The 26,025-nt window shown below is 41.0% G+C and overlaps 1 protein-coding gene across 2 annotated transcripts; it reads right to left on the reverse strand.

The window, feature by feature from the left end:
• Positions 1-335: 335 nt before the first annotated feature.
• On the reverse strand, positions 336-24,901 carry LOC127376767 (collagen alpha-1(II) chain-like). 2 transcript variants are annotated; one of them, XM_051423975.1, is made up of 54 exons: positions 24,600-24,901; positions 22,503-22,709; positions 21,286-21,302; positions 21,110-21,142; positions 20,277-20,309; positions 20,058-20,111; positions 19,532-19,624; positions 18,888-18,965; positions 18,244-18,288; positions 18,048-18,101; positions 17,692-17,745; positions 17,216-17,269; positions 17,042-17,095; positions 16,878-16,931; positions 16,735-16,779; positions 16,516-16,569; positions 16,324-16,368; positions 16,147-16,200; positions 15,550-15,648; positions 15,370-15,414; positions 15,161-15,259; positions 15,002-15,055; positions 14,801-14,908; positions 14,635-14,688; positions 14,366-14,464; positions 14,133-14,186; positions 13,473-13,571; positions 13,207-13,260; positions 13,053-13,106; positions 12,875-12,928; positions 12,625-12,678; positions 11,665-11,709; positions 11,364-11,462; positions 10,400-10,507; positions 10,254-10,307; positions 10,060-10,113; positions 9,858-9,911; positions 9,177-9,230; positions 8,977-9,084; positions 8,783-8,836; positions 7,037-7,090; positions 6,765-6,926; positions 6,409-6,516; positions 6,032-6,139; positions 5,839-5,892; positions 5,624-5,731; positions 5,455-5,508; positions 5,235-5,342; positions 5,071-5,124; positions 4,340-4,447; positions 3,914-4,202; positions 2,775-2,962; positions 2,411-2,653; positions 336-2,297 (listed from the first exon to the last, which is right to left on the reverse strand). In XM_051423975.1, the coding sequence occupies exons 1-54, from the start codon at positions 24,691-24,693 to the stop codon at positions 2,151-2,153; spliced, it is 4,464 nt and encodes a 1,487-aa protein (XP_051279935.1). In that variant the 5' UTR covers positions 24,694-24,901; the 3' UTR covers positions 336-2,150. The 2 variants fall into 2 exon arrangements, with proteins under 2 accessions (XP_051279935.1, XP_051279936.1); XM_051423976.1 differs by lacking the exon at positions 22,503-22,709 and having other exon boundaries at positions 24,600-24,900.
• Between the last annotated feature and the right edge of the window lie 1,124 nt (positions 24,902-26,025).

The following is a 26,025-nucleotide window of genomic DNA, read 5'->3' on the forward strand; positions in this document are numbered from 1 at the left end:
GCCCCAACTGACACTGCCTTGAGTGATGTCACTTGAGGCAGGTTATCAGACTGCTTGCAGCTCCCTCTGGAGTCACAAAAGGCTTATAAACCCTAAATGCAGTACTCCCCAAGCCCCTATAATCGGACTTTGATGTGTGAAATTGTGTGAAGTTTCCCCTCAAATGTGATCTAATTTAGTTCCCTTTTGGTCTATTTTTGTGCTAGCACATACAGAACAATTACCATATTTTTATGTGCTTATGAATGAAATGTAAAGCACTTTTATTAATAATATTTTGTCTGGACTGCTAACTGTATATTTTCTTTTAAATAAGAATATGTCACTATGAGGGCTTAAGTCAAGCTTTTATTACTCAGGACAGACCGGAGAGGAAGCTGGCCACAGTACAGACAAATAGCGATGCAGCTACTCAGATGTGTCTTTACTCTACAAAATACTTGATTCCAGTCAACAAAATGTTCTTTATTTATGCCTATTAGTTCAGACAAACAGGAGCCAACTACGCCCAGCCCCCACCCTGAAACCGCACAACGAATACAGTACTTTTGTTCCTTAATTCTTTTTTTTTTTTATGAGATTCTCTCATAAAAATACACATTTGCATCACAGTCTTAAGCTTTCACACACTCACACACACAGACTGAGTAACTGACCTCATGACATACAAGTATAATAAAAAAAAAACATTTAAGCACACATGAATGGTTCTGTTGAAAGAAGAAATACGTCCCCACGCCATTTCTGTTTTTATTCAAAACTCAATTAAAAATCAACTTCATTCTTAATTCGGTTTTCCTTTTATTTTCCGATTTACATCAATTAGAAGTGTAACAAAATAAAAACAAAAATGATCATAATAAAATTAATTCAAAAAATGTACACGCCCTCACACACACAGAGACAACCCACCCTGGTTGTTTTTGAGCGACCGTCCTCAGGAGTCCTGTGTTCAGCTTTGGGGGGGGGGGTCCGGACTCCAGAGAAGGCCTCCAAGTAGCCCCTGTCTCCCCTGTCTTAACCCGACTGCACCCCTCCTCCAGGGTGGAGTGTGAGTGTGTGGTGTGAGGCTAGTGGGAATTAGGGTTGGGGGGGGCGGCGTTTGGTGGAAACTGAATTACAGAACTCATAGCACCTTCTGAACAGAGAGCAACCCAAAGCAAAGATGGCCATTCAGCCCCAGATCCACCTGAAAGCTAAATTTTTGGTCAGCTCAGATTTAAACTCAACATTTTCACTTTTGTTTTTCAGCGTGAGGTAGCTTTAAACAATCTGGATGACTACAATAAAAAAGCAAAACTAATTTCCCTCAAATTCTTCCGAACTAATTTTTTTGGATGAGAACTGAACTGGGCCTTCTTCTGACGGGCAGTCAAGGGGTACAGGACATTGAAAACATACATCCCAAATGTGACCTCACTTTCCAAAAAGTGTTGGTGTGCATATAGACACATGTACACACATAATGTGGAAATATATATAAAACCATCTGGTTGTTTATAAACACAGACTTTTACAACAATAGAACCAAGGATTTATAATACACAGTAAAGGTTCTGCTCCTGATCGCGATGGACAGGCCTGGAGCGCCTGGATTGGATTTTACTTACTGAGAATATTTATTTTTGTCTACACTGATTCAAAATGCCGTATTTGTGTGTCAGGAGGGAAACATGGAGGGAGGTGGAGTAGGACTGGGACAGAGGTTGTGCGGCTGTTCTGTAGTGGAAAGGGGGCTTGTCTTACTTACAAAGTGAACCCGTCCAGTCCTACCTCAACTCTGCCCATTCAGGTTAGACAATAAATAAGTGACATCAAGTCATGTTTCTGTTCTCCATAACTTGTTCGCTTGGTCCCTCTTCCTCCTGGCTCTGACTCATTCCCGTCAACAGTGGGCCATGGGAAACATGACTGGATCTCAGGAAGCGGGTTGACAAGGAATGCTGGTGGTGATGTACAGATATTGCCGGTGCCCTTCAGTGCTAACATCCAGGGAGTACAACTTGGAGAGCACTTCGTTGTGAGAGAAAAAGTATCAATTTTCTTTTATAATTTCCAGTCTTCTTTATTGTGGAAGTGTGTGTGTAATGTTTCATGGTTGAGTTTATTTATTTCCTGTGTTTTTTGGGGGGCCATTGTGATATTCCACTTTACAAGAAGCAGACTGCGCCTACATCCACTCCAAACTCCTGATCCGCTCCTCCGATGTCCATAGGCGCAATGTCCACGATTGGCAGACGGGAGGTTTTCTGTGTTTTGTACTCAAAGACAGTCTTGCCCCACCGGCCTGTATGTTTCTGTTGGTTGAGAGCAGAAAGACGTGTTAACAGCAGTCTCACGATACAATAATACATACATAAAACAAACGTATATTTCTTCTGGTGCTATTTTGTAGCTGTCCTGCCCTCACCTTGCAGCCATCCTCCAACACGCTGTATGTGAAGCGACTGTTGCCCTCTGCGCGGATCTCCACATCATTGGAGCCCTGCAGCAGCAAAGCCTTCTTCAGGTTGCCTGTGGCCTGGTCCATGTAGGCAACGCTGTTCTTGCAGTGGTAAGTGAGGTTCTGGGATGCTTCAGTGGACAGAAGCCTCAGGAAGGTCAGCTGGACGCTGGCAGCGTTGGCAGCAGGGCCGTCCTGTGCGTAGCTGAACTGTACAGCCAGAAGAGAGGACGGGGAATTCATTAGCAGCTTTCATGTTGAGGATCATTTCACTCAAATCTCTTAAAGATCAATTTATAGGCAAAGAAATGATCTATAAAAGCGCACTCACGTGGAATCCTCCACTCATGGTCTCTCCGAACCAGACGTGTTTGCGGTCCTTGCTCTTGCTGGTCCACCAGTTCTTCTGTGGCACCTTGGTGATGCTTGGGTAGACGCAGGTCTCTCCAGTCTCCATGTTACAGAAGGCCTTGATAGCATCGGCTGTGCTGCCAATGTTGGGATCAACCCAGTAATTTCCTGCAGAGACAAAAAAACGTGGATTAAAAAAGAGTGAAGCCTGAAAAAATTAAATGCAGCTTTGACAAACTCAGTCACATGTGTTTGACTTAATATACCACTTAATATAAATAGAAGGATTAAAGCCAGTCCTATGGCACACTGGAGTCATATTCAGCATGCTGAGGAAGTTGTAGCTACCCTTTTTGGGCGGGAAACCAAGCCTAAAAAAGCAGGTGTTAGTATTTCTAGGGCACATATTGACATCAAGGTATCTGCATTTTGCTGTATTTTCTAAAGATATGAAAAAGCTAATCTTGTTCAGAGCAGTAATAACATTCCTGTGTCAGTCCACAGACTTTTTTTGACAGTTTTCTGCCTCCTGTCCTTTGCACCAAAACTACCTCCGTTATGCTCTTATTCAAGCTTTTCAAACTTTTACACACCTAATCATTAAATCAGAGGAAGAGGTATACAGACAGAACATAAAAGCGGGCTGTCTGTCTGATTCTGTCTCTCTCACACAGAGTGTTGCTGCAGATGATGCAGCCAGCCTTATTCCATCTCTTCTTTCACTGAACAAAATAAATCAGTTCACTATTGGTAAAACAGCAGTTACCTCTGCCATGTGCGCTGCCATATAAAACATATGGTTTACAGATAGTTTTCAGTGATTAGACCTTGGAGCGATGCTGTGAGTTTACTGAAGCCTATGTACTCAATCAAGCACAGTCTGCACATGCCCAAAGACTGTCTCATAGCTGTGATGGAGGCTAAATCTGGACTAAGTCACATTTTCTCTCTTTTTGTGCAGTTTGCTGACAGTTGATTGTAAATATACTAACACATACATAATAAGAGATTTTCTTTAGGTATTCTAGAAAGAAATATCTAAAAGAGAACTGTTAATAATTAGCAACAACCAGTTCAGAACATTTTTAAGGCAGTGAGACAACACATCACCCTACTTACCGCTCTTCCACTCAGGGTGGCACAGTTTCAGGTCTCTGCAGGTGCGAGCGGGGTTCTTCTGGCTGCCGTCAGGGCTGCGCAGGTTCTCAATCTGGTTGTTGAGGGACTTGAGTGTGGAGTCAACCTCCACATCGTGCTGCCTCAGGGAGCTAGAGGCCTCATCAGCCCTCATGTACCTGAGAGGATCGGGGGACTTCTCAGTCTGACCCAGACCGGCGAAGGCAGACATGTCGATGCCAGGGCCAGGAGGACCAGGAGGGCCAGGTGGTCCAGCGTTACCAGGGGGACCCTGAAGGAGGGCAAAAACAAGAAAATGGATCAGGGGACATGTACAATCAGGTGTAGCAAAACAGCCCTGAAAAAGTACAGCATATAGGCTTGTGGTGGTTATGGATTTTAATTTAGTTTTGAGGACATGTTACATACAGCAGGACCGGATTCTCCAGAACGTCCACGAGGTCCGGGGGGTCCAATGGGGCCAGGCTGTCCATTTGATCCATCTTTGCCAGCAGGTCCGAGTGGTCCAGGTGGTCCCTGCAGAAGTGGTAAGTGTTAAAAGAAAATCCAGAGGATGCTAACATGTTTACACATGAATCATTGTTTCATTTACTGAACTTGTGCTTTCTATTCAGAGTGTAGAGCTCTATTGATTATTCTTTTAGATCCATCAGGCAGTCTGGATTAGAAAGAAAATCTGATAAAGCAATTCAAATGTGCCAGCAGTTTCTCTCCATTACCCCAATCACCTCCAGACCCTTTGTCTTTTTATGCATGAAGATTATTTGTATGGTGACATTTCCCTTCATTTTTCTTATCATGCACAGTGCTTAGCTAATCTGGAATAGATATTGAAGTCCATTTCCGATCTCAGCAGGAGTGGTTTCGCAAATCGTGGTCCCCCATGTCTATCTGCCTCTTTTTCCTTGCAGAGAGTAATTACAAAATGCCTCAGCTGCCCATCTTATCACAGCAGTGGGTAATTAAAGAACGTGGCCTTTCCTGTCCCCGTCTTCGTCAGGTGATTGGAGAATTACAAAAAGACTAACCTGTGCCCTTCATTACCATCACATATCTTGGGTGTTAAAGCTGCAGGATGGAAATGTAATAAGAGTTTTTCTTCTATTTTTTCGCTCTTTGCTTTTAGTCAGTTTTCTCACCTTAGCTCCGCCTGGTCCTGCAGGACCGGAAGCTCCAGCATCTCCAGCGGGACCCTTGTCAGGAAGAGGACGATAACAGATCAAATAGTAGAACAGACAGATGAAGGGAGGTAAGATGAAAAATGGTACTACAGGGGATGAACTATTAGATTTGGATTACTTACAGGAGGTCCAGGAAGACCCTGCAGACCAGTGAATCCACGGTGACCCTTCTGTCCCCTCTCTCCAGTCTCACCAGCCTCTCCCTTATCTCCACGTGGTCCTTGAGGTCCCTGGAGTAAAGGTTTAACATGTATTAAAATGCAGGCTGCATATGTGTAGCACGTTTAATTACCTAAATCAAAACGTAATGATATTGTTGCAGTTAGAGATGATGACACTCACAGCCATTCCTCTAGCGCCAGCGGGTCCAGATGGTCCTGCAGGTCCTTGAGCACCCTAAAGAACGAAACAATAGTGTGGGTGCTTCATCGTGTTGACATCAAAAATATGAATCTGTGCCCAACACTGTGACTTTGCACCTGTGGCACCTACAGTGAGTTGTGTTACTTACAGCCTCTCCTCTGTCTCCCTGCTTGCCGAGGGGTCCGACAGGGCCGGGGGCACCAGGGGAACCAGGAGCTCCAGGGGCACCAGCAGGTCCGGTGTTACCACGCTCTCCCTGCAGGAGGACACAAGGTGATGACTCAGGATAACAGTAGTTTCTGCAAACCAGCAGATTTTGTAGATTTTTGTGAAACTAATTTATGTGAGGCTGTAGTATCTCACCTTGACTCCAAGAGCTCCGTCTCTACCAGGAGGTCCATCTGATCCAGGGGTACCCTGAGATAGAGGAACATATATTTTTAATGATATGACATGCATTTGATTTAGATAGATCAACAGTACAGTGCAGTATTATTTGCACAGTGTATTGTACAAGGTTCCTGACATTGTGTTGGTATTATTGTGTAGTTCTGACCTCTCTTCCGGTCTCTCCAGCAGGTCCAGTAAGTCCAGGGGGTCCCACAGGTCCAGGAGGTCCGCGGTCACCAGCAGAACCACTTGCTCCTTGTTTACCAGGTTCGCCCTAAACACAAAGGGAATATGATTATTATATTTCAGTAGCTCCTTTTAACTAAGCAATAGAATCATTGTTAAGAATCATGCTCTGTTACTAATAAGAGTAACTCTAAAACAAATGTAAAGCTAAAGAAAAACTAAAACTTACACTAATATGAAGACCTATCTGACATAATTGTGTGAATGAATACAACTGTTGATCTGGCCTCAAATCTCAAAGAGCTTACATGAAAGCTAAAAATATATATATGTGCATAAATTGATGAAAGCACTTACAGAAGGTCCAGGGAGACCAGGGAAGCCTCTCTCTCCACGCTGTCCAGGCAAACCAACAATACCACGAGATCCAGCCAAACCCTGAGGACCTGAAGGCCCATCAGTACCCTACAGAGTCAGGAAAGAGAAGACTGAGTCATGAAATGTTCTTATTTAGCTGCACCAGACTGAGTTTAAGGTGTACAGACCCTTTTTCTTCTTTTAACTTCTTTTCTTTTAACCATGTCAGTAACATTAGTGCAGTATTTGTATATATTGTGCTGAAATAGCAGCTGCTGGGGACTGGATGTTGTCTCAGAGCATGAATCCACTCATAGGTACTTATGGGTGCTTGAGAGGTACAAAATCAAACTCACAGGTGGTCCATCCTCTCCAGCCTCTCCCTTCTCTCCTTGTTGGCCAGCAGGTCCACGAAGCCCAGCATCTCCCTGTCTTCCTGGGGGTCCAGCATCACCGCGAACACCCTTTGGTCCGTCTTTACCAGCAGAACCAGCAGGGCCAGCGGCGCCTGGGTTTCCCTGTGATGGAAGAAGAGAGAGTGTCAGGATGTAAGAGCAGAAATACACTCACAAATCATTTCAGTAAATTAATATCCCTTCTTGGAAATTGTTATTGATCAAACACTCACATTGGGGCCAGGAGGTCCAACTCTGCCAGCAGCACCAGGGAAACCAGTAGCACCCTGTCAAAGAGAAAAACAGTTCAGTAAACATAAACAAAGCCAGCCTGTTGACCTGTGTGATATATCTATCAATCCATCATCAATAACTAATGTGTATTAGGATGTTAATACCAGGAAGGATTCAGCAAATATAAATTATGTATCTCAGCTCACAGTAGTCTAGTCTAAGGCTGCTCTTGTCCCTTGCTCTTGTTATGAATATTATGTATATTAATGGATTTCTGTAACACATCAAAGTGTCTGCTGTGATTCTATGCATAATTCCTTCATAACCTTATTCCTGTTATGCATTTGTTCAAAGCTCTCATTCTAATTCCCTCAGAGTATATGGACTGGAAGTGATTCCTACTGGTACCACCGGAACAAAATTATAAAAAATAAAGTTAAAGAATGTTCTGTTATGCTCCCAATAAGCTTGAGCTGATTGTACAGTTCTCTTCCTATATATTTATCTGACATCATCACTTTTTTCCTTTAGGAGCTAAAGGTTTTATCTTTTTTCCTTATCTTTTTTGAAAGCTAAAGATGAGTCAGAAACTGTTGCTGCTGTGGCCCAATAAAGCCCAATGACATTATATACTATGTGGTATTGGGTCATACAAATAAATGTCACTTGACTGGATTCAGGTCATACACATTGAGCCATATCTGCTCATCACAGAAATCCCTGCAGTGCTCCTTATTGCTGGAGCTCGTTTTGATATAAGTTGGGAAAGGGTAGCTCTATAAATATGTTTAAATAGGTCATAACAGAATCTTTTTTTAATGAAAATTGGTCTTTAGGGCAGCTGTGGCTCAGAAGGTAGAGCGGCTTGTCCACAAATCAGAAGGTTGGTGGTTAGGTCTCTGGCTCGGAGTGTCCTTGAGCAATCTAGTGAACCCCAAATTGCTCCTGATGATGCGCATCTGTGTGAATGTATTAGTTTCTGTTCTGATGAGTCTTTAAATGTGTGTGAATGGTTGGAAGACTAAAAAAGCACCATATAAGTTTCCAGTTTCCATTTACTATTTACCAACATAACATGTTGATTAACTGTATGTATTATGTCCAACTTGCCCTCAATATTGTGTATGTTGTGTATAAAGCCTTTAGTTTACTTCCCTTTCCATCCTGCATTCACTTGCATAATTTCCTTACTGTCATTATCAGTTGCTGTCGATTGAGATCAGCTTCTCTAATCAGTTGCTCAATTCTATCTAACAGCACAGAGACCCACCTGCATCATTAGCCTATCATCTTGCTGCTGTCTTTTTAAATATGTTCTCTGTCTCTCTTCCTTCAGTTTTTTCATGCTGCTGTCGCAGATTCATCAGACTCATTATTTCATCAGCCTGTCAGCCTCAGCAGAGTCATCAACCCCCCCACCACCACCACCACCACCACCACCAGTGTCTGGACTCTATGGGGTGATTTATCTTGCTGCTTGTCAGGGCAGATGGCCCTTGATCACAAAAATCTCCCTGTACAGTCTAAGTGCCAAAGACTTTCCATCAAGACTTAATCATCACATATCCTGTTATAATAAACAATTATCTTTACTTCATTCATTTGTCTCTCCTGATCGAACTCTGAACTGAAATGTACTGTATTTGTCATGTATTGCATAAGGTCTGTATCTGCATTCAGCTGAAATATTGTGCAATATTGTGCAATATTGTGCGGACTGTAGTGAAACTGTAGGAGATACTTACAGCAGCTCCCTGAGCACCACGTGCTCCTTTAGGTCCAGATACACCAGTAGGTCCCTAAAAAAGAGGAACCACAATTAATCATGTTGATATTACATTAGAGTGACTTCAAAACACTGTAAAGATTAATGAATGAATGTGACCTAAGATACATAGATCTCTAGTTCCAGGGTTTTATTTTGAGGTCAGATACCCACCACAGGTCCAGGAGCTCCAGATGGTCCCTGAGGTCCAGGAGCACCACCTTCTCCCTTCTGTCCACCCTCACCAACTTCTCCCTTGGCACCAGGCTGACCATCTGCACCCTGGACATTTTAAAAGTAATATTGGCATAGAGTTAATAAATGGAAAACTTAATTTGATCAAAATATATTGTTTTGTTATATTGTTTACTTACAGGAGGTCCAGCAAATCCAGCAGGTCCAGGAGGACCACCCTCACCACGGTCACCCTGCAAGAGGACAGAAGAGACTGTCAGTGAGGGCGAGCTGAGATGAGATATTGATGCTGTTTTCATTATTAGTTATTTTGTATTTTAACACGTTTAATGTTTTTTGTTCATTTAGTAAAATAACTAAGAATAAATAAGAAATTACAGAGGGAAAATTATGAAATATATAAATAAGATAAACAAACAAAGTGACCCAGCCAAATAATATATTGCAATTCTGTCATCATCCTGTTCTCCCTCCATATTTCCAACCATACAACCTTGAAGCATCAACACTTCTCAACTTTAACTCTCACTATATAAGTCAGTTTTTAGAAGGCCAAACAGCTAGAGATCTCTTTTACTGCAGAATTATGAATAGAAACATCTTTTAGAGGGAAACATGGTCTTGAGGCAAGAGCTAGTTTGGAAGTAATACTAGATTGGAATCGTAGAGAATGCAATTTTTTTTTCTTTTGGCCTAAACACAAAATAGATTAACACTGAGAAAATATACACGCTGTTCTGCCAGCTGGTAGACATTTAAGTAAGAAGGCGATTCATTATTTCAACCACTAACTCAGTCCCAGACGCACAGGTGATCAACTCTGCTGTATACTGTGCATATGATAAAAAAAGGGTACTTACAGGAGCACCACGAGTACCAGGAGCACCAGAAGGACCAGTGGGTCCAGTCTCACCCTGGATAGGAGAGAATCAGTCAGTCAAACCAACCAAAATAAAAAACATACTATATGAATGTTGATACCCAAGTATTACGTGAATTCATTCAGACTCAAGTGAAAACATTTCCCTTTAACAATCCAAAGGGTAACAGTGTTATTCTCACCTTGGCACCGTTGGGTCCAGCTGGGCCAGGAGGACCAATGGGACCAGTCAAACCCTGACAGGAGAAAAGATGGATGAAGAGATAAGAAAACAAGTTTTTATGTCATTTAATGTTATGTTTTGTTTGATGACCTTCAAAAAAGCATCACATTAACTAAAAAAAAAGAAGAGACCAAGGATTTATTGTGAACTCACTCTAGAACCGTCCTTTCCAGAAGCTCCCTCAGGTCCTTTTGCTCCATTGTCACCCTGTTGGACAAAGAGGACGGCGGCATGTTAATCATACATGAATCATTCATAATATTACATTTAAATCAGTTTAGACAACTTATGTTACGCACTCTGTCTCCTTTGGGTCCTGGGATGCCACCAGTTCCTCTCTCTCCGGGCATACCCTGCAGGCCGGGGGGTCCCTGGGATCCAGCAGCACCAGATGGTCCAATGGCTCCCTAAATTAGGATGAGAAAATAAACATCAGTCAAATTCTTTCATGTCTACTAGTTTGCTGTGAACTAACTGAGTGTGGACACACTGGTCCTCTTTTTACTCACAATGTCTTATTGTACACAACATTATTCTATAAATGTTGTGAAAAGCCTTAAATATATCAGAATAAAATGTCATTATTCATCTAAAATATGTCATAGTTTCTCAGAAAATGAGAACTTGACCAAGGCTGCAGGTTAAGGTAACATGTCCACCCAGGAATGAATATACGGTATATAAGGTTTTCATTACTTCCCTTTGATTAATTTTTAAGGAAAATTTAGAGGATTTGGGAAATATTCTTGTAGGTTCTCTTACTGCAGCCTGTAGCCGGTTGGCTTTACAAAGACTGGAAACATGGAGACAGCTAGCCTGGCTCTGTAGAAAGGTATGAAAATATGCCTGCCAGCACCTCTAAAGATCACTAATTAACACGTTATGTCTTATGTGTTTAATCCGTACGAAAATGGAAGTGTTAAAACAACACATTGTGTTTTACAGGGGGTTATGTGACGCACTATCTCTTGGCCTGGTGCCGTAACTTCCTGGAGTCATGTTGTCACTGTGAGGTTGCCAGGCAATCAGCAGAGACTCCAGGAAGTCAGCCAGCCAAGGAATCCTATCAAGAAAATCCTAAGTGGCTCAGAATATATTAATAACCACTGTTTTGTTTTATTTTTTTAACTAAAATTATAGAAGAAAGTATTCTGAAACAATAATGCGGCGAAATTTAAATTTCAGCTGATACCCATTATCCTTTAAGAAAGGCAGTCAAGCAACGATTTGAATCTAAAATCTGTCTCAAAGTCATCTACTGACCTTGGGTCCATCAGTTCCAGGTGTTCCAGGAAGTCCACGAGGTCCCTGAAGACCCTGAGCTCCAGCACCACCCCTCTCACCAGGGAAACCACGTTCACCCTGTTAGCAGAGGAACATATTCTTTAGATTTGCTCAGTTAGGTGATGTAAGGAGAAGAAAGAGTGCTTGTTGGGTCATTTGTAGTACCAGGATGATCAAGGTATTCATGCATGAAAACAACAACTTTTCATGTATGGACTGAATGTGACAGGCTATTTGTGTGTTGGAAATTAAGACATGGGGCTTTAGCATGGAAACTCACTCTAGGTCCAACAGCACCAGGAACTCCGCCCTCTCCAGGGACACCCTGCACACAGAGAAAAGACAAAGTTTTATTCCTGTTTTTGAAATAATTACACACATGTAAACTTCTGTATCGTAACACTTCTGTTGACCTTTCATTGTTAGTAAAAAGCCAAAAATATACTATATTACTAATAACTAAATGTAACTTCAGTCTAGAATGTTTTAATGTAATTTATCTGGACTCTGAAACCAACCACAACTGTACTGTAGGGAGGTCCTTATTACCTATACAGGCTTTGCAGAAATTAAATACAAAAGTAAGAAATCTTTATTGATTAGATTTCGGTGACTAAGATGTTTTATTTCACACAGAATACTTAATTAATCCGAAAGAGGAAATGCATTGCTACAGCAGCCAATACACAGGCAGGTAAAAAAAAAAAAAAAAAACAATTAAAAGACATTCCTGACTATTAAAATATGAAATAGAATAATATTACAAACTGAGAATAGAGAGTAAATATAGGACCATAACGTTAACAAAGCTGTAACACTGAACTACTAGAAGAAGATTTGAGTTGATGAGTCATTTTAACTTAACTGTGAACAATTCAACAAATGATAAGACTGAAGAGTGTGTTCAACACAAAGTTAACATTTAGCACTTGTTGGTACGGAAAATAGTATTTCTGTCAAGTAAAGTATGATAGTTATACTAGACTGATGCTTAACTAAATAAGCTGCAGTTACAGTGTACAGTGTAGCTACAGTGTAAGCTATTTTTGAATCAGAGACTTTTTCAGCTTGTCTTTCCCTCTACTTCTACATATGCTGTTATTTCCAGAAACAGTGAGTCCATCATTTGGCATATAGGTACTATGTAAGATTATAGTTTGCATCCAGAGAGTTAAAGGAGTTTGACGACAACAACAGACCTAAAGATGCAACAAATCCCAAGTATCAGGTAAACACTCACCTGGTCTCCAGGTTTTCCAGGCTCTCCGGGGGCACCAGATGGTCCAGGCAGACCCTGTCAAACACAACAGCAAAAGGATTAATTATATGATATCTGTAAACATAGACTAGGTTAGTACCTGTAGGTCTAACACTCACAAACAATAATGTCCAGTTTAAACAAGAATCATACTAATATTCAAGCACTGGGGAATTTACAGTTTTCCACACTGGTGTACAGTATTTGGGGTTTGATGAGAAAATACACTCACCTGGAAGCCAGAAGGTCCAGGCTGTCCTTGCTCTCCTCTCTCTCCAGCAGGTCCCTATAATAGACCAGAACACAGGCGATTACTCAAGGACAAAGAGCAAGTACAAGCTCTGTAAAATACTGTTATCATTTGAGTTAAAGACATATCTCACTACATATAATTACACTGAAATACTCACAGCAGGGCCAGAAGGTCCAGAAGCCCCAGTCTCACCATCTTTTCCAGACAGACCCTGTTCAGAGAGGAGTATTTAAATTATTGAAAAGGGACAGAAAGTGATGAATACATTTGTGAGGTTTGAAAGAAGTATTTATGAAGAAAAATGTACTCACTCTCAGACCAGGACGACCCACAAGACCCTTCTCTCCTGGCTTTCCAGATTCACCCTGATGAAGAGAAATCATGGTAAATGATCCATAGAAAGTCTCTTTAGCTTGGAGTGCTTCAAGATTAATGACAGTATTAGCAGTACTAGTAGTGATATTTGGCTACTGAAACGCTGTATAAGTAATTTATTTTATGTACACATGGATGTATTATCAGGTTTCTACTATGCTGTATGTGTGCACCAGTGTACTCTACTCTTATAAAAACTCACATTGGCTCCCTTTGGTCCGGGGAATCCCATCACTCCTGGCTGTCCACGAGCTCCCTGAGGGCCAGGTGGGCCGGGGCGACCGTCCTCACCAGCAGCACCCTGTCAAAGTCACAAGGTAAAAAATCATAAACAGCACAGAAACCCAGAGATAACAGGTATTATACAGGTATAATTAACTGTAGTTGAAACTTGTGTGATCATCATGATGCTATGCCCCCATACAAGATTATTATACTAGATTCTCAAGCTAAAACAGCTTCTCAAGTCTAAATATCTGCCACAACAGTACACTATACACATTACAATTTATAGTCTTATTCAGTGCAAGGCTTTCATTTTAGAACATATTGTGAGTTAAGTGTTGTGGTTGATATTTCCTGTTCCTTTGTAAGCACATGTGCAGTAGTTCTTTCATATTTTAAAGTGCTGTTTTTATGTTACAAAATGATGCTGTGAAGCCACCTTGAATGGGCCATCTGCTCTATCCTTTCATTCTCACATTGAAATTGTATATAAACTGCGATACCAGCATATCATAACAAATCAAACTGTGCATTTTCTGAACTGCTACTAGTAATGATGTGCATTTTTTGCTTGGGAGAACTGAAATACTTTTCAACCTTTAATAAACGTGGTGTGAAGGATTAATATTGTACTCACAGAGGGTCCAACTTTGCCTTGAGGACCAGCATCTCCGGGACGGCCAGTAAGACCCTATGACAGGCACACACATTTTAGAGATTGTCAGCATCATTCAAGAAGTCAAATCTCCACATCGCCCAGAATAAAAAAAAAACAATCACACTAAATATCTATCTGGTTTCAGACTAAGAAGGTAACATGTCAGCAACACTGTCTGACTGTTTCTGGGCTGGTAATGATGCTGGACTCACTCTGGCTCCGGGGAGGCCAGACTCTCCTGTGCGTCCAGGGTCTCCAGTAGCACCTTTAGGCCCACCAGCACCAGGAACACCACGGTCACCAGGGGCACCCTGAAGAAGATAAGATAAAAGGAGTTAAATATCAATCAGATAGAATATAGCTGCTGCTAGTGCTATGACCATAAGAGTGCCTTTCTTGTGCTGCAGTGCTCAGACTAAGTCACTATGTTCATGTTGTCAGTGAGCTAAAATCACTTCTCACTGTTGTACACAGGACCCACCTTAGCACCAGCAAGACCATCCTGTCCTGGGAAACCACGGTTGCCAGGAGCTCCCTACAAAGAATCACAGAGAAGAGACACATTTGATTAGATTGTGCATAAAACAGCAACAAGTAATTCATAATGTCACTTTTTACTGATGTTATTGTACATCCTGATTACTCACTCTCTCTCCTGGGGGTCCAAGTGGTCCAGCAGTTCCAGGCTCTCCTCTGGCTCCTCTCTTTCCTTCTTCACCAGCAGGGCCAGGGGCACCTTGAGGACCAGCAGGTCCCTGGAGAAATTAAGATATGTAAGTAAATCTGCTCTGAGGTCTAATTATAAAAGATGTTTCAGTGATTATGGCACATATGAAGTCAAAACTCACAAGTTCTCCCTTGGGTCCAGCTTCACCTTTGAATCCTGGAAGACCAGGGTCTCCCTAAACATGGCGAGAAAGAAAGAAAACAGCCACAACAATAAATAATCATGACACAAACAAGTATTAAGGTTTCGCAGACATTTACATTACTCCTAAGTGACTTACAGACTGTCCCTTTGGTCCCAGAGGTCCTGTAGCTCCCTGTGGTCCAGGTGGGCCACGGGGGCCGGGGAATCCAGGAGCACCAGCAATACCAGGACCACCCTTTAAGGAAAAAAAAGGATCCGTAAAATCTGAGTACAACAGAGTAAAACAGTAATATTATGAAAAAGACAAAGAAACAAAAGGTGATGGAGGACAGAGAGTGGACTTACAGCAGATCCTTTAGCTCCAGGAATACCATCAGTACCAGGGTTACCCTGCACAGAGAGAGAAGAAGAAGCAATGCATCACACTGTGTAGACAAAACATTAATAAACAACAAACACAGTGCGAGAACTGTACTGTTTTATGACTAAATCAAAATCGCTCAGGATGAATGATGACAAACGAACCGATGCTCCGGCGGGTCCAGGAGATCCTGGGGTACCAGCCTCTCCACGAGGTCCCTGTTGTCCTTCAGATCCACGGGCTCCAGTAGGACCAGCTTCTCCCTGACAGGACACAATAAATGAATCAATAACAGTTAAAGTCATGTGTTCCACGTTTCTATCTCCATATAGCTGAAGTACACAGCTGAAGATGATGATGTGTTTTGCACCTGTTGTTCTTCTTCTTAAATGTTCCCATATAATCTAATATAAATCTCTATTAAGATTAAAGTCAGCTGAATAGGACATGACTAATGCATCGTTTTCTTACTTGACAAGATTATAGAGCAGTTTGTAAAATACACCACTGAAGCTGATGAAAAACAGAGCCAGGCATATAGGAGTTTATGGGCTTTTATTCCATCTAACCAGACTGAATAAAGAGTGAAGTGGTTGAAAGTACTTTAGGAAGAATTCACTGAGTGATAAAGAAAGAAACTAAAGATGCAGTTAAACACAAATGGTGCAAGTGAGATTTCACAGGCTTTTCATTGCTTTATTTTACTACATAAAGTCTGCTACAGAAAAACACTGGTTTATGATCATGTGCTCTGTACAAACCTTGGCTCCTGGTGATCCTGGGAAACCGGGAGCTCCAGCAGGACCAACTGGCCCCTGCAGACAGAACAAAAATCTGAAGGTTAGGGTTCATGTCTCATGACTTTGTTGCTGTGTTATCAAAGGCAATAGTATTATAGAAGACTGAATTGGATGCAAAGTGGTAACTATGATACGTACAGGTGGACCAGCTGGACCGGGCAAGCCATCATTTCCACGGGCACCCTGAAGAGTAAAAAGACAGGATGGTCAGTTGCGTACAGCATAATGAACAGTCCATTAAATTATATGTTTCTGAAGGATCCAAAGTTGTGACAACTAAAAACATTATAATACTCAGTGGATTGAAGCAGATATGAAATTGTTACTCACTGCAGCTCCAGCAGCTCCAGGACGTCCCCTCTCACCAGGCAGACCACGTGGGCCCTATGACAGAAGATACAATTGGTCAGTGTCTCTTAATCATTATAAAACACACACTTGGTTTTATAAAGCTATTATTTATCTCACCTAGCATCACATTCGGTTACTACTTTATGTTGGAAAAACCCAAAATAATATGGCAGACTAGATAAAGCACTGGAGACTCACCATGGGTCCAGGGGCACCGTTCTCTCCAGCAGAACCAGACTCGCCCTGATAGGAACAGAGATCAAAAATTAGAAAATGTAAATGAAAGACAATGAAACCAATAGCTAAAACATGAAAAACATTTTTAAATCAAATCATCTTACCTTGGCTCCTGCAGCACCATTTTCTCCCTTAGCTCCATCCAGACCAGGATGACCCTGCAGAGAAACAAGACAGGACTCATCACACATCAGTCGGTCCTCAGGTGTAATGAATGAGCTGCTACAGTTCAGTGAATATTGAGCAGCTTGAAGACTGAAACACTCACTCTGTGTCCTTTGATTCCAGGAAGTCCAGGAGTTCCAGGGAATCCACGAGCTCCCTGAAATACAGACACAAAAATATTAGCACGAGGAATACTCAACTCATCTCTACTTTCTTAATCCTGGAGTTAGCAACAGATTAAACGATGTTTAATTTAACATAATCAATGAACACTCACCTGAGGGCCTGCAGGTCCACGCTCACCAGCTTTTCCAGGTTTGCCAGCCTCACCCTAGAAACAAACAGGAAGTGGAGTGATGGTTTAAAGCGATGTACAGTAGCTGCTTGATAAAGTGTAGCTGCTCTGAACTTTACTGTGGTGGAAAGGTTTGCATGCAGCCTGCTTTTTTGTGAAGTATTGCACCAGTATTGTTAGGAGATAGACAGTGCCCCCTGGTGGTACATGTGGTTTAGAGTGTAGGGAGCTCATCATCTGACTCATAACATCATCGTGAATTAACACTAAAGGAATAAAGTGAAATAGCTGCATTGTTACTTGGAACAAAAGAGAATAAGGAATGTCTTTTTATCATTAAATGTTTCACTCAAAATGTTGGTTTTAGTTTGTCCTTTGACCTTGGCTTGGCTTGGTGTATGTTTTTGCTTATGCTTTATTAAGTTGTGTGTTTCTGAAGATGAAGCCTCCACACTTACATCGCTTCCAGGTTTTCCGGAAGGTCCAGATGGTCCGCGAGGTCCCATTGGTCCCTGTTATAAAAAAAAACCACAATGATAAATAATTAGTGACAGTTATCTAATTGCTCCAAAGACAATTAGATAAACTTTTGTGCTGCACAATGTAAACACAGCCTTCGTACTGTCCATCAACTGAACTAAATTTGTAGCTACAGCATAAACTTTGCTGATGTGAAATATGCTTCTATTTATAATCAGCATTTGTTCCTGTGGAAGATGATGATGGTAAACCATAAACATTACAGCAAATATGCCAGGACAGTCTGAAGTCAGTCAGTGCAGAGATACATTCTGGGACAGGTATTTATACTTACAGCTGGACCAGGCTCTCCAGCCTCTCCAGGGGCCCCTTGGAAGCCCTGTGGCCCCTATAGGTGACAAATGACAAAGCAAAGCATTGGGGATTTGCTCATTTACGCCAACAGTTGTTCTCTGTTTATTTCCACATTAGCTGTTTGATTATAATGATCGATCACATAATGATAGTAGTGCTGTGATAAATGTACTTACAGGAGCTCCAGAAGGTCCAGGGGGACCACGAGGACCCATAGGACCCTGCAAGAGAAACACAAGACCAATCTAAGTTAACCAATCTTTATTGTTTTAGCCACATAGTGTGACATATTAATCATATTAAAAAGTTTTCATCACAGCTATTGAGAATGATGAAAACTAAATAACAAAACTACCTCAAACCTAACTCTCTAAGGTTTTAAAAACACATATCTTGTGGGTTTAGAGTTGCTATCCCCATATAATCCAACAGAATCACTGCAAAATCAATTTTAAGGGGTTTCAATGGTTTAGAATATATATTTGTTTATGTTTTTTTCTGGTATATTTTAATGTGGTTCATACTCCAACATACTATTTTAAATTAAAAGCTCAAATTTAACAATAAACATGCATTTAAAAGGTCATCTGAGGCCTTTGTGTTGGACCAGAACTACTGAACCACAAGGTGGCAGCATTTCAAACATCTCTGTGAACATTTACAGTTTATTTTTAGCACTTTTCTTCAGCAGCAACTCTGAGACGAGCTAAATGTCAGTAATGAGGTCAGTGTGAGAGATTAACTGTTAACCTACCAACACCATATACACACACACACACTCTTCCTGTAAGATATATCTACTGTACATGGTACTACTTACCATTGGTCCTTGCATCACACCCATCTGAGCGCCTCCGGCCTTCTCATCAAAACCTCCAGCCATCTGAGCAGCAAAGTTCTGCAAAAACACAAAACAGACAGAGACTAAGAGACAGTTTATGGAGTTTATCCTGAGTGAGCTGCCTGAGCTAAGTGGCCATTACACACAGCAGTAAGTAAACATTAACTGAATTACTGTCTTAAATGGTAGTTCAATTACCATGAAAGAAAATACTAAGAAAAAACATTTGCCTGCACCTGTTTCCTGCTAGTAAGTAAAGCACCATTTTCACCCTTCAAATTTATGTGAAAGTGCACAGTATAAGAATACTGAACTGAGGGTCTGCATTATGCCTTCACATTTCCCCCTCTCTCATCTTGAGCTGTTTCCATGTATGGATCACGTCACATGTAGCCAAAATGAAGTTTCAAAGCACAAACACGTGATTTAGTGATGGTAAACACAATGATAATGCTTGTTGATTCAAGTCATTTCTATATATACCTCTGGCTTCTTGTTTATAACTGTGTGATATGTGATATGTACGTAAGACTGTGGTGTTGGGACTTAAATCTGAGGAAGACAAGGTGGATCTGGTCTATTCTTGTTTTTGCCCTGTGTTCCAGAGGTGCCCTTAGACTCACCCCTCCAAGCCCTGGTGGTCCAGGTGGGCCGGCGATTCCGGGGTTTCCAGGGATGCCAGGCTCACCATCTCTTCCTCGAGGTCCAGGATTTCCCTAGGGAAAAAGAGAGAGGGTTATTTTTTCACCAGTCACCAGCAGTACTAAAGAAGATTTAAAGTCAGACATGATAATTGTATTAGAGAAACAGGATGGCACTTTCCCCATCATGCATGAAGCTGTTTATTCAGATTATTACTGGTTACACTGGTTTGTTGTTTGCCTCTTACAACAAAACATTTACTGAAGGAATCTCATATCTGTTGCACGATGATTGGATTTTGATGTTCCTACACTTGAGTAGTAATAACATTGAAAACTCAAATTATATTGAACTCTGTCAGTTCAATTATAATAATGATCAGAACTACTGTTGCTTGACCCAATATTTGGTGGCCCATGCTGAAATCACATTACGACAGTAACAAACAATTCCTTCTGAGTATTTTGGTGCAGGAGTGTTTTTTGGACCCAGTGTGTTGTCTTTTACCTTATCACCCTTTGCACCAACTTCTCCGCGTGATCCCTGCTCACCTGGGGGGCCCTGCAAAAAACAAAGATATTTGTCTCAGTATGATTTCCAGGATGGTTAAAACTCCTGTTCAGAGCAAGAGTCATATTGTCACGCACCAATAAACAACTGATCAAACAATGATTGGAAAAGAAAACTGATTATTTAAATCTTAATAAACTGAATAAAAATATTTACCATAGGCCCTGGTGGTCCTTTTGGTCCTACAACCTGCACAAGGGTAAAAAGAAAGCTTTTGTCAGGACTGTGGCTGTTGTCATAAATGACTAATTATTACTAATAATTAAAACCAATCTTTCATCTTGTGTCCGGTTGTACCAGTTTCTGAACCGCTAAAATTAGAAAAGAACATTCCAACTTTGTAGGAGGTGGACATCACGCTTAAAACACAATCTGATGAGGATTTCATTTGACAGCACAAGTTTTGCTAAAAACATCACCTCCTCTTAACCTCTGGTTTGGCTGACTTTATTCATCTGACATGTGCACTTGTTGCAAAGTTGCTGAGAGGATCTAAGAGGATTTGATTGGGTTCATTGTGTCCGAGGAATGCAGGGTTTTTCCTCATGTAATAGAAAGTTCAATGAGGGGATTGTTGGGCATTACAGTTAGCCTCTTAGTAATTGCCCCTCTAATGATCAAATATGTTTAAAACTTAAGAAAAATTGGGTTAATTAGTGAATTCAAACATTATCAAAACAATGAATACTTTTTCAGGGTTTGAGGAAGTTAAGAGATAAATGTCTAAGCAAGATCTTGAGAAATATGTGTAACGTGTAGGTGATTATTATGGGCATGAATGGGCACAGTATTGGACTTTTAAAGGTTGCAAAACTGGAAACAAAACTCATTCGTTTGTTCAATCAGTCATTAGCTCTCTGAGCAAAATTAACACTATAGATAATCAATAATCGATAATGAGCTTGTGTATAAAGCAGTTTAGAGTGGAAGTTTTTCAATTACTTCAGGCATTAATTCAGCATGAGGCACTTCAGAGAATTCATACTTACATCTGCAATGTCTCCTGGTTCTCCTTTTTGGCCCTGATTGATAAACAAATAAGTGATATCAGTGGTGGGGAACATTTTATTAGGAAACAACAGATTTTACAAGAAAAGTAATATTTTCATTTTGTTACTTGTTGAGTGAACGGATGTCAGTATTTTCCCACAAACCCCTGTCTCACCTTAGCACCAATTGTCTCTGATGTTGCGGATGGATGTATGAAAGGGGGAAAACAGAACAATAAATTAAAAGTGGTCAACATTTCAGACGATTTGATTTCTAGTCTGTGATTCTTAGGAAAGGAGACCTGAAAGGAAATCTAACTAAGTGATGAAATATCATTCACCAAACCAAAAGGCAGACAACCCATCCAGATCATATTAATGGTGAGATTCCAAGAGGGATGAAGCAGAAGCAAGCACGGACTAGGAGATGAGAACGAAGTGTTTAGATCCAATCATTAAAGCAAAATGTGAAAGTAAGTAAAGGGTCAGTGAGCTGTAACAGCCTCAGTAATAGCTGGTGTCCAATGGACATTGAAAGCTTAGCTTCAGCTTTTTTGTTTCAAAGTTATATATCTTACATTGTCATTAAAGACTGGTTATACCACATTTGTGGAAATTAATTTATGTTTCATTGATGTGAAACAAGTTTTATTTTAGTAGTATTTTGTAAGTTGTGATTTTAACATCATTTTTTAAATATAAAAACAAAACTGGACATATTCTCTCTTTAACAACTTAGCATCTATTTGTAAGTCAAATTCTTGTAACTGTCATATACCAGGTCTCAAAAGACACCACAGGAATACAGTGGCTCTTTACATTAAACCTCCATCTATATAGTCCTATCATGAGGCCTTATTCATAAAAAGTTAGGCAAACTTTGGTCCCTCTCTGAAGACACCTTCATTTTGGAGAAGACAACCACATGGGTCAAATAAATAATTGAGTTGAGGCTCAGTATGAACACAGGCTTCATCTTAGTCATGAGTTAAAATGAGAAGAAGCATCTCTAGTGGTTTAGGGGAGGCTTAGACAACACATCTCAGGATCCATCCAATCCCACGTGAAACAGAATGGGGGGAATGAGATCATCCTGATAATGTTGTTTATCTAGTCTCCACCCAAACCAAGCAAGTAGAGGGCCACTTTTGAATAGGGAACAACAGGCTCGGACTGAGTAAAATAATAGTATTGACTAATACAAAATCATGAAACTAAAATGTTTTATAAAAATCTAAATTTAGAGACTATAATCTGTGACTACTGCAGCCCCGATCAGGCAGAATACTTGGATCCTGAGGCCGTTCCCCATTCAAAAGTGTTAGCCAGGGTGAGATAAATGCAAGCTAGAAGAGTAATTTATTTATGGGTATGTGAATAAATAAATTACAACCAATGGGGGCACTGGCATCAGCAGGGCAGATGGGACAGCACTCTCCAGATGGGATGATAGGGTTGGCACACTCTTTGATCTCCTCGCAGATTATCTCATCACACAGAACCGATCCGCTGTCGCACACACAGATACGACACGGCTCGGGCTTCCACACATCCTTATCATTATACTGCTGGCCGTCCTGGATGCAGCCACCTGCCTCCTCTGTGGTGGCCAGCAGGGGGCGCGTGGCAGGTGGACAGAGAAGTAATAAAAGCAAGGAGGAGACAGAAATGTTGGTTGAGGAGAGAATTAGATAGGGAAAGGTATTGCAGTTTATTCAGTAGTATGGGTTGGTATAGCAGATGTTAAAAAAAAAGTTGGTTTAAAGGTGGGAAGTGGGAATAAGAGAATGAAAGGGAAAGTAGGCAAGGAAGTAGGAGGAGTAATAGCAGTGTGGGGGTAAGACGGAGGAGGAGTGATTGGTGATTGAAGAGGAGGGGCGTGGAAGGAAGAAGGAGAAAGATAAAAGTTATCCTGTATCAAATAAAAGCTTTGAAAACTTTATAAAGTAGTGCAAAGTATACAAAAAGGGAAATTCAAACAAGAGCATAACACAGGAATTAAACATGAGTCTGACTGCATAATGTTAATGAACAGGGAGTAAGTGGCCTTGTTCCTTTGATGCTGACGAACAGGTGCTGCTTTGACCCAAAAATACACGGGAACAAATCAGTAGCTGTGGAGCAATAATTTACAAGTTTTAAAAATAACACAAGGCAGCAGGAAAATGATCATATTGAGAATTTTATGGAAGCATAAAACGCAATGTCAACAAGAGCTACAGTTAACAGTTGGGTCTGAAGCCCTAGTTGAGGTATTTCACATCGCTGGCTGAGTATATTTAACCTTCAGGCCTGCTCTCCTGCTCCTATGAATGAACCTCTCTTACAGGGATACTGTGCCCAATTGACAAGCTGCTGCCTTAAGTAAACATGGGGTCCTTCTAAACTTCTCCATCTGGATCCCATAGCTGTGTCAAGCTGCAGTGCAAACACATTGGGGAATTAAGAATGGGTGATTTGTTTAATGGGTACAGTTTAGGGCTGGGCCTGCTAAGTGCTGTTATTTGTTTTTTAAGCATATTCTGTGAAAGTGATACTTAGCACTTCCATGTTACAAGGCTGTTTAGTTCCTGAAATAAATTGCTATTTGCAAAGGAAGTCTTTACTTTCTTCTCTGCCACCATTTGTTTTTTTATTAAAATGTATAGGTTTATGCTAAAAGCTTACTAATGCTATCAGGGAGAGGGAATTAGAAGTGCGTGGATCAGTAAAGTCTATCTTTCTATAAATACAACTATGTGTCCATCATCTGTTGACTCCCCGCTGTGCACCCTGTCCTCTGTCCTACTCCTTTCCTGCTACCCTTTGAGCCTGCTAGTCTGGGGTCAAGCACTGTCTGACCCTGTCACTGCACATCATGAAAACCCTGAATATGCTCCTGCCTAATCCTGTGGGTGAGGTTTACATATTTTCTACAGGTCTTCAAAAACAGTTAAACTCAAAGTGCGCTCTAGACTAATTTTTCTAGACAATGTACAGTGTGTCTGCTACATTATGGTAGAAAAAAAGTCTTCCAAAGGGATCTGAGGCATCAGTGTGCTTCAGTAAGCAGATTTGCTGCTGAAAACTAGCTCTACTGTATGAGCAAATACAGCAGGAAAAGGCTGAGCTGCAGGACCCAGGTGAGGACAAACGGGCACTTGTTCACCTGGTCCTCCATCCCACACAGATGTGCCTTGACAGCCTCACCTATCCTATAGAAAGAAATGGACTGGCCTACATGGAAAGACCATTAATAGCCTGCTTGACATTATGCACTCACATCAACAGAAACAGTTAATGACTACATCATTGTAAACTGCATGTAATAGCAAAAAAAGTAGTGCTCTTCATTTGACAATTTGACATGACCCCTGGCATCAATTTTCCACTATTCTTCTGAAACATCAGGCAGAGAAGATTGAGAAGGAAACACAGAATCATCAGAGTAACAATCTAAATTTTTTACAAGTAAAAAGCAGAAAAAAGTCAAGAAAACTGTGCAACTTACGGTCATCCTCTTCCTGACATCTGACCACGGATAGTAAAACAACTTGGGATGCTACAAGTAGCAGAACAGTCCTTGAATCCACAAAGCTAAACATGTCTAAATATTAGACATGCAGGAGCTTGGGTGAGAAATGAAGGGAAGGACGAGACCAGGCTTTTCAGTCAGTGGTGTGTAAAGTGTGTGTTCCCAGAGACTTATGGCACCATGCAGTCAAACCCTCCAAAATCTAAGTGGAATCCAACGCGGGGCCCCAGCTGGCACTCTGCACCCACCGCGTCAGGGCAAGCACCGCGGTTTTATGTCCACTGTGCCTTGTATGGATCTTCGTATATTCCAAAATACCAGTCCGTCCCCCAGACCCCCTGTCAGGCTGAAACCTGAACCTCATCTCCCTCCCCTCAATCCAGCAGCATCTACTCTCCCAGGGATTTTTTTTTTTAACCCGAGCCCTCCTTCCTCCCTTGACCTGCTTGCCCTGGCCTGGCCAAGAGATGCACCTTCACTTTCACATTATAGAGGGAATTACAAGCAGCAGAGCAAGGGTCAAGCTCTGACCCAACCACATGCCATTGTGTCAGTGAATTAAAACTGATAGAAGAACTTCTCTGTGTTACTATGACCAATGTGTAATTTATTCAAAGTAGCAGCTTACTTTATTAATGTGTTTATTAAAAGCACACATTACTAATACTCAAATATGTAATGGTGTACACATACATGTTAGATTTTTAAAAGAAACGGAATTCTTCGGCTTGACCGACTGGAAAAACTGATTCTCCAAACTAGTACTGTCTCCATTGAATCAGCTAAACTATGCTGTAGGTCATAATACGGAAATAAACAAAGAATTCTACAAAAATCTATTTATAAATATTTTCTGTAACCTTGTCTAAACCTGGTCTTTCCGGTCCTTGGTCAGAGTTTTCTTAAAAAACCATAGCTGAAACCATCAAAACCAAATTTATTAGGAAAAAATGGACAATGTCCAAATCCCAAAGAAACAACACCAATAACTAAAATGAAAGTGGATAGAAGTAAAGTTAAGATTATTACTGTGAGCATAAGATATTTTTTTATTTCTCTGGGATTTCTTTTTGTTGTTATTTGTGAACAAGAAAATGAAATGTAAAAAACACTAAAAATCAAAGTCAGGAGAGACAACACAAACCTATAATTAAGAAGGGATTTGCAAAGTCTGTTTTTTCCTCATAAAATATTACAGACTCAGAATCAATGTGTGTTTTCCTCAACTTGCTGAGTATTGAAACTGGAAGCTCCCAGACCCATTAATGAACTAACCCCTAATGCTTCTTCTAGAATAATGAAGTGTTACTTGCAGTTAAACTCTTTGGTTATGGGGACTCAATACTGGGTTGGCAGGGTTGTTTGTTTCGGTCCAGTCTCTTGGATTATGGATTAATCTGCA

Source organism: Dicentrarchus labrax, unplaced genomic scaffold, assembly GCF_905237075.1.
Source record: "Dicentrarchus labrax unplaced genomic scaffold, dlabrax2021, whole genome shotgun sequence".
NCBI lineage: Eukaryota > Metazoa > Chordata > Actinopteri > Moronidae > Dicentrarchus > Dicentrarchus labrax.